Source organism: Anser brachyrhynchus (assembly GCF_964034855.1).
Source record: "Anser brachyrhynchus genome assembly, chromosome: 17".
Lineage (NCBI taxonomy): Eukaryota > Metazoa > Chordata > Aves > Anseriformes > Anatidae > Anser > Anser brachyrhynchus.
Window position 1 is genome coordinate 1,177,335 of NC_137710.1, and position 15,941 is coordinate 1,193,275.

Sequence of the window (15,941 nt, forward strand, 5' to 3'; positions counted from 1 at the left end):
GGTACAAGGTTTCAACTGCTAACTGTACAAGAACGTATTCAAAAATACTGCATTTACAGAATGAGAAGTCATTTCCAAAAATAACTTCTAAAAATCCTAGACAACTCTCAAATTATCAACTGCATGTTCTCCAGCATTAAAAAAGAACAAAGGAAAAAAAAAGACCTCCTTCAGAACATCAAGAGGATTCACATTCCTAATGTGTTTTGCAGTTGGAATATGCAACAGGAAGATAATGTTAAATAGTAACACAGGTTAAGAGGATATTTTTTCTCCTTAATTCATTGCCTGAGAGCTGCGTTATACATTCTGTCTTCATGTGCTATTCTCATTTGCTACTGATACCCAAGATGTACATGTAACTAATCCAACAAAGAACTTCACCAACAATAAAAATGTTACTGCGATTCCCAAAAGCATCACCCTAAGAATGTAAGAAATTACAGAATTATTTAGGATTTCTACTGAACGTACATTTAAGTCAAACAATGTTCTAGGAACAGCATTTTTTTTTCGCTCCCCATACCAGGAATTAGATACAATTTTTAAAACTGCAAACTATTAAGTATTCCTGAAAACGGAGGATTTCCCAGAATTTGTCTGGCCATTTGAAATATTTGTTTTTATCATATAAACATTTGGATAGGAAAGTAGACTTCAGTCAAACTAAAAAATAAAGACTTGACAAGTAAAAAACACGACCACCACCAACAACGAAAAAAGGCCAACCAGCCCAAACTACCACTTCTTAAGGGCATGGATTAAGTTTACAAACCTGAAAACAGTTCCTTGCACATTCAGTAGCCCCTGAAGCAAAGGAATGGCATGCCACACAGGAAGAGATGAGTACAAGAGTCAAAGTGCCTTTCTTTACATATTGTTTAAAGTTGTATACCTTAATGCCTTTAGTGTCCTCTTCATCAAATGACCCAATATCAAAAGCGTCCGCTGCATTTACTTCTCCCCGGGGAGGGATCAATGGTGGAGGATACTGGAAATTCAAAGCAGCAGAATTACTGACAAATTAATGGACATTATTTCAATACATTCTGTAGATATACAAGGCCTTTTAATTCTTTGCACAAAGTACACAGGACTGTGCAACAGAACGTCATTTGAAATTAAACTTCAGCATAAAGAAATTCTCCACTAATTTAGGAAAAGCTTTTGCAAAAACTCTGCAGAAAAAAGAACAAAACAAACAAACAAAAAAACAACAATAATGCATTTTTGAGACAGCCAAGCAGAAGAAACTGCATTTTCATTTAACCCCAGTAACATAATAATTTAGTACTACTGATCAGGAAGACTTCTAGCAATGAATTCCCAACAGTTTTCATCAACCATTCTCCGTACTTTCGCGCAAGTGAGTATCTGTTCTGGTGACAGGAATACACAAGTTTTCTATCCATCACCTGTTCAGGCATACTTTCTTTTTACTGCTTTACCAAGTAAATTATGGTTACTCTCTTAGTCCTTTACCTTTTGTAAATACACTTGCTGCCAATCAATCCCTTTGAAGAAAGCATGTTCTTTTACTTCTTGTGCACTGCAAAATAAAGGTAACTGAAGTCAACAAAACGAAAGGGCCTTCAAATCAAATATCTTTGAGAAATCTGAAGCTTTCAAAGGTCAAGCATTTGTATCACTTGAAAACATCAGTAAAATGCTTTCTCTTTCAAAAAAAAAAAAAGTATTCCTAAGTAAACAACAAAAGAGAAGACTTTAATGTGGAAACATTGGAAAAAGCTGTAACTCTGGCAAACAATCACCATCATTTTTCTATGGTATTCCATCATTTCTAACAACAAACAGTTCTCTTCCATTGTCAGATCCCATACGTTACTTCTAAATAACAAGCTTACTCTACTCCATTTGATATTATACCTCGTTTACGGCAAAGTAAACAACTGCTCTTGATAGGCCCAAGGATGAAAAGCAATTTCAGACAGGCCATTATCATGGAGGGCTCCATGATACAAAAACGATTAGAGCACTTCACTGGAACTACAGCCAGCCTCAATAGGCACTACTAATTACAGGTAGCACACATTGCCAATGATTCCTCAACAGGTCTTTACTCTTCTCATAGTTTTCTTTCCCAGTCTCATAGAAGAAATGCACTGGGTTTTTAAATAGGTGATAACAACAATTTTAGTTAACTAGTCTATAACCAGTCTTTCGTTAACGAGTCTATAAACAAGATAAGCACGGCAGAAGCAAATAGTATTTTGCGATCAGTTAAAAAAAAAAAAAGAAGGAAAACAGTTTTTTCCTTAGACTCGTTAAATTAAACATTTATATCTGGAAAAAGGCAACCCAAAATGAAAAGGACGTATTCGTGGCTTTCCATGCTTGTTTTGTTGTATTTTTTTTTCCTTTATGTTATATGCTTATATATTGCTAGCTGTGGTGACAGCTGCAATACAAGCAATGAATTTTAGCTATTAATATGACCGAATGAAGTATTACAACTTCATCCCAATAAGGCAAAAACAAAAAACAATAAAGGGACAAAAATATGAACATCCGCAATCAAATATATACAAACACCATCTGATATGAGCATGATTGCAGAGAACTTGGGTGGAGAAAAAAGTGTCTTTAATGACAAGAATTGTCCAAAAATTTGTACAAACCAAAGGAAGCTGAAATGTAATTCCATGCAACTGCACTTTTTAATGTTTTCTTAAAAAAAATAAAATCCTCACAACAGGAAGCTGACTTTTACTCGAAACTAATTCATTCACTTACAGAGAAGTGATTTTTAAAGGCAGTGGTCCAAGAAGATAACACCTACCTTCTTCCTTGGCATCCAAGCCTCTTGCTAACATCCCGTTGCAGGAGCCCTTCCAAAAGGGATTTTAGTTCAGGAGAAAACGAATCTGGTAACTCCACATTCTATGAAAAAAGATGTACATAAAGAGAGGTTTCATTACAGAAGTACTGTGATCTGCCTTCTCCACACAGGAGAGCAGCATTCTTTGACAGTGTTTGTAAACAACTCTTCCATGTGTAAATACAGCTTTCTCAGAAAGCAGGCTATATAGTTCCACTTTTTAGAGGAAATGGGAGTTTAGTAAACAAGAGGAATGTAACTGCAACTGTCACCATGATCCTTACCACGGTGAGCGTCATCCGGTCGATCTCATGCTTATCTTTGGTTTTGTGCTGTCTGAAAGGACTGTGACTGTAGAAATAAGAAAATGCACTAATAAATGTAAAGCCATAACATATCAGGTTATTTCAGCTGTGGCAACCCCAGGAAAGAGTGTAGCATCCTTTTAGTCCCATTCTTCCACCTCATCAATCCTGTCCTGCAGAACAATAAAACAAGTAGTTTTAAAGATGTTGTTTCAAACCCCTCACCAATTATATCTGTGTCTCCTAAAACACAGAACAGCTCCATCTAACCAAAGAACCCTCAACAGCTATTTTAATACAGATATTTAAGCACATCGATCTGTACAACCTACAGTCTTACAGCTGATCTATACAGGAAAAATGAAGTAAGATCTCAAAGTGGATGAAACAGAAGATATTCATGAACACCACTACATTATTGACTGGGAAGATATTTGATGATGTATGGTAAATTATCAGCTTTATACTTTTCCTCTTTTATTATTCCATTTTTGAGAGTTTGAATGTTTCCTTTTAGCTACAGAAGACCTTAAAATATTATAGATTTAACCATGCAGTACTTAAACAGCAGCGTGAAAGAAAGCAGAAACTTTTCAGTCAGATATTTTTATTGGATTTAGGATATATTCCTTATTTCCTAGTTGTCTTCAAAACCTCATGCAAATGCTGTTTTTCAAAACTGAAATATTATTTACCTATCAATACACTTGTTAGCTATTATAAATCATTCTGTGCTGCCACCTGGCAGTGTGTTCTAGCTCATTTCAACTGAGGACCGGCTACTCAGGAGTTACTTCCCATTTATCTTCCAAATCATTACTAAGGAATGGATCTGATGGACTGAGCAGACCTTCAGTTTTGTTTTTAACCATGACAGGTAACAAGGCAAGAGAAAATGGCTTAATATGAGGCCGGATAGCCTCATATACTTTGACAACGAGGTTCTGAGCAGATCAGGGAAACAAATGATTCACTGCAGACTTATGGGCAGGATTTTCTGCCAGATTTAACTTATTAAACACCAAGAAATGGCACCATGTGCCCAAAACTCGTTTGGGGATGCAAGTTGCTTAATTGGCTTCAGAACAGATTAAGGAGGATAGTTCTCAGTGAATAATGCTCTGGCTTCCAGCCAAGCACTGACAGCACCCCGCACATCCCTGTCAGGAAGAATCGCAGCCCACAAAGACTGAGCTATCCCCACCCTGCAAGCCCAAGTGTTCATGGTAAACTGGATCACTTATCTCTAGGTGCTATTTCTCTCATCAAGCAACTTCAATTACGTGAAGGAAGAATCACGCCAGGGTCAGCCAGATGCCCTAGCCCCCTGTGCCTACACCCTTTCCAAAAGAAAGGCTCAGAAGAAAAGCTGAGGAGTCCACAGTGGTCCTCTGCAAGACATGCTCTCCTTTCTCCTCCCAGCAAACCCAAACTGTTCGGTGTCTTGCTGCCTACAAAATTCTTCAGTGAGTGATTACAGAGATGGATATTGCTCATAGCTGTGTGATGCCATCTAGACTTATAAATGCTTTATTTTCCAACTTAGATACCGTTGCTTTATTTATTTGCGCACCTACATTTAACCTATTTTGTGAACAATTAACATTAACTGATAAGGCCCTCTACTTCCATTCAGAAGTCACAAACTTGTTTTCCTTTATACAGTGTCTGGGACGTATAGAGGTCAAGAGCTTATAATTAATTATGTGCAGGGACACAGTAAAATTTAAGTAATGAACAATCTTTATAAAGAAGCACTTGGAAAATCTTTAAAGATTATCTCTGCTTTGCCATTGACACTGAGGATGCTATTTTCAACACATACCTGCCAATCACTGCTCACTGAGTGTTCAGATAAATCCCTTAGTCTTAAATTCTACATACACACACAAAGTTACTGAGAAGGTAACAGTTGACAAAGCTGTAATTATCTTAACTTTTATATACCAACATGGCCAAATTCTGAAACTGAAAGTATCCACGCAATACAATGTATCCAAAAACTAAAAAAGGAAAGATTTGAGTATCATGCTAGAAAGGGAACAATGCAGCAAGGATTTTCACCTTAAAAGAAGGTCTTAAGCCTGTGATGAAGTCCCTAATTCAACAGGGCTGCTAAGTACTTTTAAGCAATGAATCACATATTCATCTAAAATGCTTAGTTACTGTCAACAGATCAGTAAATTGCTATCAGTAGAAGTCAAATCAGATCATCTACCTTCCTCACTGCCCCAAACCTGTACATACTAAAGGAAGCAGGGCTTGAATTTTGTTGGCTTTGGAAGCAAAAAAAGCCTACTTTAATCTCATGTGCAGATGTGATCTAATGTGCAGGGAAGACAGTAAAATATTGTTTTAGGTAAAATATACTATATTGCATATCAGTATTTCAGGGGACAGACAGTGATGGGGCCCACGCAATAAAATAAAAAAAAAGAAAGAGAAAAGCAGATGTGACATGAAACTTCACTCACCCTCTCAGAAGTTTGAAAAGCATGCAGCCTAACGAGAACCAGTCTGCACTGCTGTCATATGCTGTTCCCTTCTGGAGCACCTCTGGAGCCATGTACCCGTGGGTACCTCTGAGAAGTAGAAGGGAAAATTTTGATTACAAATAAATCTACCATTATAAAAAAAAAAAAAAGATGCATTTTTTCATTAAGATAGTCTCATTTAAAAAAATATTGTAAAACGTGATTTTACTTTGCTTTTGCTTTGGCCATACATACTTATGCATGTTTTCTGTTTATATCAATCTCTTGAGGATGTATCTTGAAACAAAACAACAGAAAACAGAAATGATAAGGCAAACTGAAGCAGCTACAGTGAGATGCAAATCTTTTAAGATATGACAGGATGAAGCTTTCCTTTTTGCATAACTCCTGAGACTAAACTGGGGCAAATGAGGACCTAAGAATAAGACATGCCAGATAATCCACACACAACACAAGAAATTCAGTTCCCAGTTACAATCTGATGCCAAGAGGCAGAAAGGAACACAATTTGCCTTCAGATCTAACAAAAATCCAGAAAGAGAATGGCAAAACAAATCTTGTTTTTTAGTCGGTTTCAGAATATTTAATTATCCATTTAGGACAATTAAAACAATCTGGTACTTTAACTCAGTCAGGTTCTTATCTTCTCTGAACAATGAATCATCTCGAAATAATGTGTCATCTTCCAGCCATGCCTACACATCAGCTGCTACAACTGTGCAGGAAAACAGAAAGAGGAGTCTGAAAAACCCTATCAGAGTATCCAGCATAGCCGCCTTATAGAGCAAGCCTGTGCCACACAAATGTTATTTTTTTCCTTTAGGCAAAGTTAAATAATGAAGACACATAAAGGATTTATTTAGCAATGATTATATGTGCAGCAAAGCCCCCATACATACTACTTACACGCTAGCATGTGGCTTCTTTTTGGAAAAATCACAGGCCAACCCAAGATCTGATATCCTTACATGCCCATGTTCATCCAACAAGATATTTGCAGGCTAGAAATGCATAAACACAGAAAGGTTACTGCTTGATATTTTTCAGACATCAATACATGCTGGTTATTGCTTCTAAAAAAAACAAACACAGAACTTATGAAGTGAACACAACAGACACTTTCTGGATAAAATCTACATTCTAACAGAGTACTACCATCAGCTTCATAGGGATATTACAAAATACTGAAGAATAACAGAAGAGAAAAAAATCAGACAAGGCTTGAAACAGAAGGCATGTGAAAGAATAAAACCATTTTGGCTTCAAGTCTACACTGCTTTTGTTTCTTGACAGAAAGGTCTGTGTGCAGCTCTCAAATCCTTTACTGACAATTTACAATTCTGTTCTTTCTGTGCAAACTTTTTCCCCACTTGCCTTGACACCTGTCCCACGTGCACCTGTCCCAGAAGTCTTCAACTTCCCATTTGCCAGTGAAATGCTCCCCAGCCACTGTCTCCCTAATATTCTCCCATCACACGCTCCCTTTTCTGGGGTTTTACAAACTGAGTATACCTCTAAATTAATGGCATCATTAAGATGGTAAATGAGATGAATAACAGTGCATGGGATTTACTGTGGCACAAGGAAGCATCTCCCAGGCCTGTTAAACTGGATGAGAGCATGGATTAAAACTTTGTTGAGGAATTATTATAAAATTTAGTGAAAGGTAAGCAAATAATTCATATTCTTCCCAGGAACAGATTTCAGATAAGATACTTCACTTCTCAGCAGTCTGGGCTGTTTGCTGCTATCCAGCTACAACCTGTGTGGATGCAGACCCTATGTTAACGATTACCTTTAGGTCTCTGTATACAACAAAGCGATTGTGCATGTGTTCTAAACCCAGGATGATTTCAGTAGCATAAAACCTCATTTCTTTTTCAGAAAATACTCCGTGCTGGGAGAGGTGGTAGTGCAAATCTCCTCCTAAAATTAGAAGAATTGATATGCAATTAGAAGAACTGTAAAACCTTGTTTCACTGGCAGACAGCATGATATGGGGGGAGCAGCTTAGCATTTGTAGGTTCTAATACCCCATTGGAACACAGAGACCAGACCTACACATGGTGACAAAATACCCAAGAAATTTAATAAATAAACTGGATTAATCTGAAGCTCCATTTTAGAAGTGCATTTACTTCATACATATTTGCAGTCAGTGACTAATCTAGCAACTGAGTCTTAAGGCAAGGGATTTCCACAGCAAGTAAAATGCAGTCACACATACAGGTTTCTGGAGAACTGAATAAATTAGCATATGCAAACATTCACGCTGGGATGTTTTCACGCTTTCCTAATCAAAGAACAGGCACAATGCAACGTCACTCTGTGAGCTAATCCACACCATCAACACATCAAACAGAGAATATTCCCAGAAAACTGTTTCCGATCAAGCTGATTTAAAACAATCAGCTGGAATTTGACCTACTCTTTAGATTTTAGTGAGAATCCTCACTTGCAAAACACCAAAGCCAGTCTGTTACTTGCAGGATCTGAGCTCTATTTCTTAGTTAAATTTCCATCCTTGCAACACGGTAGGTGCCGAGGTGCTCCACCTTCAGGTGTTGACCACAGAACCACAGCCACAGTTCGAGTGTAAGTCCCACAGTAACTCCTCTCTCTCAACACTGCCAATTACTCTCCCTGGGTTTCCTCATAACAGTTATGCTAAAGTTTTTAGGTATCTTTTTCCTTCGAGATGAATGCTTCTCCCATCTATCTTCTTTGCAGAGCTCCTTATAACAGTCCTTTTATTTTTATTCTGAAAGCTGTATCCCTGATCTCCTCATACATTTCTCCACACGACCATCACTTCCTCAAGCTTCCCACCTACTAGTTTCTCTGATATCTTTGTTTAAATCTGTTAATGCTATAAAGTAACAGATTTTTCAGTCTGCTCTACACATGCCCTGGTTTAGGTCAGTTTATGCCTCCAGCTCGCAGGCTGATGCTGTGCACCTCAGTTTATTTTCCCCTCATTCTCCTCATGACCTCAGCTAGTCCTCCTGCCAATATTTCTGCAATACTGTCATCGCCTTCATTAACCTTGCTTACCATTCATCAGGTCCAGAATGAAACAGAGTTTGTCAGGGGTGTGGAAGGCATAGGTCATACACACTATAAAGGGACAGTCCTAGAAGAAAAGGAGCAAAGAGTTTTTATCAGGTAATAAGCAAATTACTACTTAGAGAAGTTAAAAGTAAACGTGATATTTTTGCTATGATAATTGCTAATATTCATAATAATTTTCTACAGCCATTTGTTTACTCATCTAGGCACTGTGATGTTTCACTTACAGTACAGAGATCTTAAGATTTTGCTACCTTATTTCAATACGAAAGTAAAAGGGCTATGAGGAGGCGAAGACTTACAAACTGCAGGCAGCATCATCATCTTCTGAAGGTTTCCAACTACAGAAGCTAGGGGTATTCTAGAAGCATTTACCACAGTTTGTGCTAGATACTCAATGAAATATACATTAAAGCTAACAAGCTTCAGACCATGAAGTGTAAAGGATACTGTTTCCCATGCCTGCATGGAGAACGCGCAACCATTGGAACGCTGATGGAGAATCTGAGTTGCATCGCGCACAAAATCCCCAAGGAAAGAGAACTTTGTCCTTGCCTATACGTGCAACGCAGCTACGCCGGTAACACTCTGCCCACTCTGCTGAACTTCCCCGAGAGCTGCACAAACGTGACGGTCAGCCTCCTCCCACCGTCTGCTGCCCTTCAGCTCTCCAGCAGAGTTTGCAGCAGATGATTAAAAGGAACGTAAACACGTGAGGAAGGAAATCGCAGCTCTGCTTCGTATGTAATGCGAGGGAAGCAAGAACAACAAGGCTTGCACTATGCACAGAAAGCGAGTACGTGGGGGTGCAGATTTAAGAACGTCCCTGAAGATCAGCCAGGCACAGGGAGGGATGGCATGGATTACACTTCCACTTCTTGATGATTTTTAGCCCACATTCATACAGATGTTTAATACAAGCAGCCATAAAAAATACAGCTGGATAAACATCTCTACTGCAAATCATCTGCTCGGCAAGCTGTACACCTATAATGAAGGCACACTGCAAGAAACCATTGCAGGAAGCTGACAGACCCTCCTCTCTTCATTAGGTCTGTATTTGATGCAAGCGGCTAATTAACAGCGATGGCTATTACCTTGTTGATCCTTTCTCTGAAGCCCTAAGAAGCCAGGGCTGGTCCGACATTCTATAACAAAAACTTCAAGAACAGCTGTGCTGTTCTGGCAAACTGTACCATAAAACCGATATTTGAAGGTCTGACCCCAAACCACAGAAGCTGACAGGAAGACGAGCTTAACTGCTGACGAGCCGGAATGCCACGCAGGAAGCACGAATTTGACCTAACGTAACTGAAACAATGTGTTAATTATTGCAGTACTGATAGTGAAAGCTCTGGGAATCTCGAACAGGAACCCGCTTCCTTCCAGCCGAGAAGCAGCACAGCGCGGTGGCCTTGGGCCGCTGATAACGGAGCCGCGCGGCAGGATCCCCACCAGCCCCGGGACGGTTCACCTCAGTTCATCCTTTCGTAAGGCAACATCCAGTATATTTAAATAGAAAGCTTTGCACGCTCGTCTTTAATCCCCAGAGATTCCCAGATCTTGTGGGCTGGCCCCGCGGTAACGTTCAAACCAAACTTTGTTCCGTTGCGATTTATTGCTGACTGTGCGAATCCTCGTCCCAAGTACAACGCTGCTGAGCGTGAGCACGCGTTTGGGAAGCCCTGTAGGAAAGTGCAGGGAAAATGCCTGGCTGCTAAATGGTCCCAGAAACAAGCACACTATAGGCAAGACAACATGGCACCTAATAAAAGATATTACTTCTTGTTATAAACGTTGTATTGCTCACAGCTGTAGACTAGCAGCGTTATGACTTAACTTTGGAGCAAAAGCTTTAGCAGAATTATTGTTAGCTTTCTGAATTAACTGGATAATTCAGACACATCCCTAAGCGGGCTTCCTAAACCCTCAGAGCAATCGAATCACCCGAAAGGATTTAGTATTATAATCTAAACAACATAAAACAAGTAAATAAATATATAACTAAAAGGATGTTCCTATCCCTGAAGACGATATGCCTAGATTTTTATGGAATCCATTTTTTTAAAAAAGAAATCTGCAAGCGTAAATGCGACGCATAATTCATTTTTCTGTAAGCTTTCCTAATTTAATCACTAGCCTCTCACTGTTTAACAGAGAAAAAATTGCAGTAGTGCCATATTTTTCTGACAGAAAAGCCACTACAAAAAAGTATTTCCCAGCATAAAAATAAAAAGCTGTATTTTTAAAAAATGAAACATAAAGCAATAAAGGATATTTCCCAATAAAATAATATTTCAAAGCAGCACTCAAGCTTCTGTTGTGAAAAAATATAAATAACAGTATGACAACATTGTGTAGATTAAAAACAGTGTGGAAACAGTTCTTTATATCTAAACAATTCTGGATTAAGTCCAAAAACCGCAGATGACAAATTTCTGGTAATAAATCACAGGGAAGGCAAAAAAAAAAAAAAAAGAGTGTATATCTTAAATTGTAGGTATGTGATCTTTGAAAGACCTTAGCGCACCAGCTTCAGAAGCAAACCTTTGGTTCTGACCCCTGCAGCAGGCAGGCGCAGCCCGCCCGTAGCGCAGAGCGGCGCGGTCAGCAGCAGCGGCTCCGCGCCGTGGTGGCTGCTCTCTCTCAGAGATGTGCAGGTCGGTGCCTCTGGTGCGGGGAGAAGACCTGCATTTCTGACAGGGGGCAGGTCTTTTGGGGGGGGCAGACTGCACATTTGGGGGGCAGATTCCACATTTTGAGCATAATTAAGACTCCTACAAATCTCGGTACATACAAAAATAAGGTACCTCCCCTCACAGGGGGGAAGAAAAAAGACTCTCAATCTCAGCTGTTCTATTACTCAGCCTGTCCACTTTTGCTGCACATAACTTATCTTTATCATCGCTTTAACGCTATCTTGAATCCAGCCTTCTTTTTGTCAAATGAGCCCCAAAAGAGCTGAAAAAGCTTAACTGGCCCACAGCAGCATGGAGCCCCAGCCCTGCAAGGCTGCTGGTCGTGCCCTGGGCTGCCCGCACCACCACCTTGTGCCCTCCGGCCAAGGATTTTGTGAACAACCCCCTGCTTCCACAAACAGCACCTCTGGCAGGTGGTTCTCCTACAGTCCATCAGCAGTGGTGGTCTCATTGATTTCTATGTTCCTGTTTTTGAATTTTAGGCAAATACTGGGTATTACAGAAACGATTTTTTTTCTTAAAACAGGAAGTAAAATATTTTCCTTATTACGCTGTCTTCTAAGAACTTCAACGTGCTTTTCACGCCTCCAGACTGAAAGTCAATATGGGAGAGGAAGACAGGGCCGGTGTCTTGCAGAATAGGAACGAGAAGCCTGAGCAGTTCATCTGCGTTACACCACGGGTTGATGACAAAGCAAATACACCCATGGAGAATCCAAGCAAGGCAGAGCCCCCGTTTTGTGCTGCTAGACAGCTCCTGCGCCCCACAGAGGTGTCCGTCGTGATTCTGGCCGCATGGTTTGAACCATCTCTGTGAGCAGCTACTGTCACAACACGGCCACGACGTACTCCGGTTTGGGAGCTCCCTGTTCAAGAAGTAGTTGTGAACGCCAAAATCTTAGGTGGGTTAACAAAAATGATTACACAGACATATGTGTAATCTGCACAGCTGCTATTATGTATTTTGCAAAGACATCTGGATTCCCAGTTACGTGACTAATTGTGCTAAAATGAACTTCCCAGTTCCCCGGCTGCTCTGGGCAGCGCTAACTCCTGCCACTGGGGAAGGCGGGCGCCACGCGAACCCGACGGCTTGCGCTTGGGAGAGGAATGAATCATCTTCTTCTACCGTTTTCATAACTATTTAATTCTGCAAATCCAAAATGCTAGAGCATTTCTGGCAAGGGCAGGTGTATCTAATCTGAATTGATGGCATTTTGTATAAAGTCTCTTTTCAAGCTCTCTTTCTGAGAATGTAAAAGAAGTCACTAACGAGCTGCTGATGCTTACCAGAACAACAAGCTGCTTGTCTTGCTTTTCTGTTGCTAAATGCCTCGCTAGGCTCTCTCCTATCAGCAAATGAGCTCCACCATTATCAGCCTCACAAACCATTTTCTTTGTGAATCGTTAGACATGGAAATTTACATTCGGTACTGGAGCAACAGAGTCACAAATTGAAGTAAGATGATTATTATTAATTTGCCTAAATTTCTTCTCTAGTCTCCACCACAGAATTCCTTCCACCCCACTGGCTCTCAGGGTTGCCAACGCCTCTGTACAAGCTGCAATTTATCCCTGGTGACAAAAGTTAACCGGACTAAAAAGTTAGACTGATAAACCCAGCGCAGCTCTTACAAAATTGCTCCAACGCTTAATTTCAGAGATAAAAGAACAAATAAATATTCTCCAGTCTTTCTTCTGTCTCCGTTCTCATACAAAATGTAAATGCCATTCTACGTGGAAGGAAATGCCTTTTAATGTCAGTGCATTGCTCTCCAGAGCAAGGCCGAGGCAGGGGAGGAGGTTCTAATGTGGGACACGTGAAGAACCACCTCGTCCTTCCTTCGGAGCTTTGCACTGAGGATAAAGCTAACCTCACGATGACACCTTGACGTGTACCATCCCTAATTTCTGTTTTAGGATGTGCTGTAACAGAGCGTTTCTAACAGCAGAGGAAAATTATCTGAGGAGTGGCAAGAAAAGTTCAGAAGCTAACCTTCTAGGGACAAAAGTGCCAGGAGCTCTCCTGTCAGTCTGCACCACAAAGGGCCTCAGGTGCCTACCGCAGGCTGAGAAGCACCCAGCGGTGTCAGATTCACAGCGCTTTTACTTGACAATAATAGGGCACTGTTTAGCAACTAGAATTCTGTATTGATACGCAAACCCAGAAAAACAAGCCTCCATTTTTCAAAGCCAGGTCTGCAGGAGACCAGGGCCACCAGACCAGCGCTCCCTCTGCAGCCGCCAGCAATGGGGGCGCAGGCCCAGGCTCCTGCTGGGGAAGGCACCTGCAGGCCCCACGAGACCCATGGGTTCCCCCAACTTCACAGGACCCCAAGGATGCCGGGCATGCACTTAAAGGTGGACATAGAGGACAACATCAAACTAAGTACATCACAAGTGAGATTTCAAAAAAAAAAAAAAGGAATCAGCATTTACTAATCCTTTGGATAACGCAGAACCCAGATCAGGATTCATATAATCTCCACAAGATACCGATCGTGGCTCTGTGAGTAAAGCAGAATGTTTTCTCTCTGCTGTCTCGTAAAGCGAAGCAGTAATCCTCGGGCACTGCAGACACTATGCCGATTGCACACCTGTTGTCCAACAAGCCTAGAACAAAATCACACGCAATTCCTTCTCGTGCTTCAACTAGGCTGGGAAAAGGGGATGTGTTTACATTAAGCTGCAAACCGAACGCTGAATTCGTACACCACAATAGTTATGAGGAAAATTAACCTTTTTACCAACTTCACAGGTAACCATGGTGATACGAGCTGATTTCAAGTTTTGTTTAATGAGGCCGGTGTACTCAGAAGGCTCTGGCACTTCAAAGCCTGCTCCGAAGCTGTGTGAGCACACTGCTGAACTCCTCTTCTGCGGGCAGCGAGGCGCAGTCTGCTGAAACTACAGCCAGCGGGGCTGCTTTTTATGCACACTAGTAACACAATTTTAAATAGACTCGTATGCTAGATGGGCAGACTTACTTTTTACATCTTGATAGCTACTTGGCTGAAGTCGATAAAAACAAAACGGGCAAACTGGGTAAGATAACATCGGAGACACAGGAAAAGGAGGAAGAACTTGTAACCGAAGTTTTTTTTTTGTGAAATAGCATCTCATGTTCTACAAAAGTATTATCTAACTACAGCAGAAAAGGAAATTTTATTTACAGACAGAATAATGTTTTGGAAAAGTTTCATATATAAATACTTGCAAAAGGAATGTTAATACATTCAGAAAACTAAGTGATAGAGAGAGAAATGGGAACCTCCTCAAGCCTTCTTCACCTGAGATGCTCATTTCTACAAGCACCCAACGAGGAACACAAGCTTGCTCTTTCATCCTTACTTCAGACACATTGCTAGAATCACTGGGAAGGTTTCGGGGGGAGGTTAACTTTTGCATGTCACAAAGCTGAATTGATGAAATATGTTTTATACATAACAGTTTTAATATCATATGCAAAAAAATAAGAATAATGAGTACTTACTCCTGTACTGACAAGAGACAGCATAATTCTTTCATTTAAGGCTAATGTTTCTCCTTGCTTCATCTTGATTCTCTTCTTATCTAAACATTTCATTGCATACCTGAAAATATTAACCATTCAGAAAAAGCACCAGAAAAAAAAATTCCTCCTATACTCAGTATTATTCACTAGCAATTATGCAATGCTTATTTTAAGTATCCTGCAAGCAGGCTCTTTAAACACTTCAGCATGGTACTAAAAACACATCGTTACATGGCTAAACAAAAAAAGCTCCAAAATCTCACAGAATTAAAACATTTTCAACAGAAGCCTCCTCACAGACAAATGTGCTCTGACAAATAGTTCTGTGTCCAAACAACCACAGTGATATAGGAATTACATATGAAATACCCATTTTTCAATACCTACAAGCAAGGATTTGCAGCATGAATTAAGTAACAGAGACCCTATCACAGTTCTATTTAATTCTTACAATTTAAACTTTACCAGGAAAGCAGTATCTTGAGTACACACTGAGTTTTTTTTATATGTTTATGTTTTTAAAGTATGTTTTCTACTCCCAAAAATGTTAGATATAAGAAAGCAAGCTTTTTAATCTTCTCCTACAATCTATTACAAAAGAAATGCGATTTTGCTCAAAAACCAGTGTTACCTTAACAACTGTCAAACAAGAGTAGGATGCAATACAGTCTGTGGGTATTTTTTCAAAACGTTAGGTGAACCTCCTATCAGCCAACAGCAGAGAAGGACAGGTATGTTCCTCCACGGAACAGTTCTAGACATGGGCAGCCACGGATTTTTAGGGCAGGGCCATTCATTTTAAAATAAGCTCAGGAGAATACCACGTTGCAGCACTGCATCAGTGCTACCGACTGCCTACGCTGCGACAGCTCCGCTCAGAACCAGGGCCTCGTATCACCTTCGCTCTGCACTTCGCCACCAGCGCTCCCAAAAAAGCCACATCAGTACTTGCCATGCATGTGTTGTGAGTGGGGAAGGGTGAGAGTGAGCGTACTGGAATCTGGAGTTTCTAAAACAGGG

At 40.3% G+C, this 15,941-nt stretch overlaps 1 protein-coding gene across 1 annotated transcript in view; it reads right to left on the reverse strand.

The window, feature by feature from the left end:
• Positions 1-15,941, reverse strand: part of GRK3 (G protein-coupled receptor kinase 3) — a 70,010-nt gene that overhangs the window by 11,628 nt on the left and 42,441 nt on the right. Inside the window, exons 9-17 of the mRNA XM_080559269.1 lie at positions 14,901-15,000; positions 8,694-8,772; positions 7,435-7,565; positions 6,546-6,640; positions 5,619-5,726; positions 3,124-3,190; positions 2,801-2,901; positions 1,483-1,549; positions 896-991 (exon numbers count right to left, since the gene is read on the reverse strand). Of these exons, the coding sequence (XP_080415395.1) occupies positions 896-991; positions 1,483-1,549; positions 2,801-2,901; positions 3,124-3,190; positions 5,619-5,726; positions 6,546-6,640; positions 7,435-7,565; positions 8,694-8,772; positions 14,901-15,000 (844 nt within the window). The remainder of the gene's footprint in view (positions 1-895; positions 992-1,482; positions 1,550-2,800; positions 2,902-3,123; positions 3,191-5,618; positions 5,727-6,545; positions 6,641-7,434; positions 7,566-8,693; positions 8,773-14,900; positions 15,001-15,941) is intronic.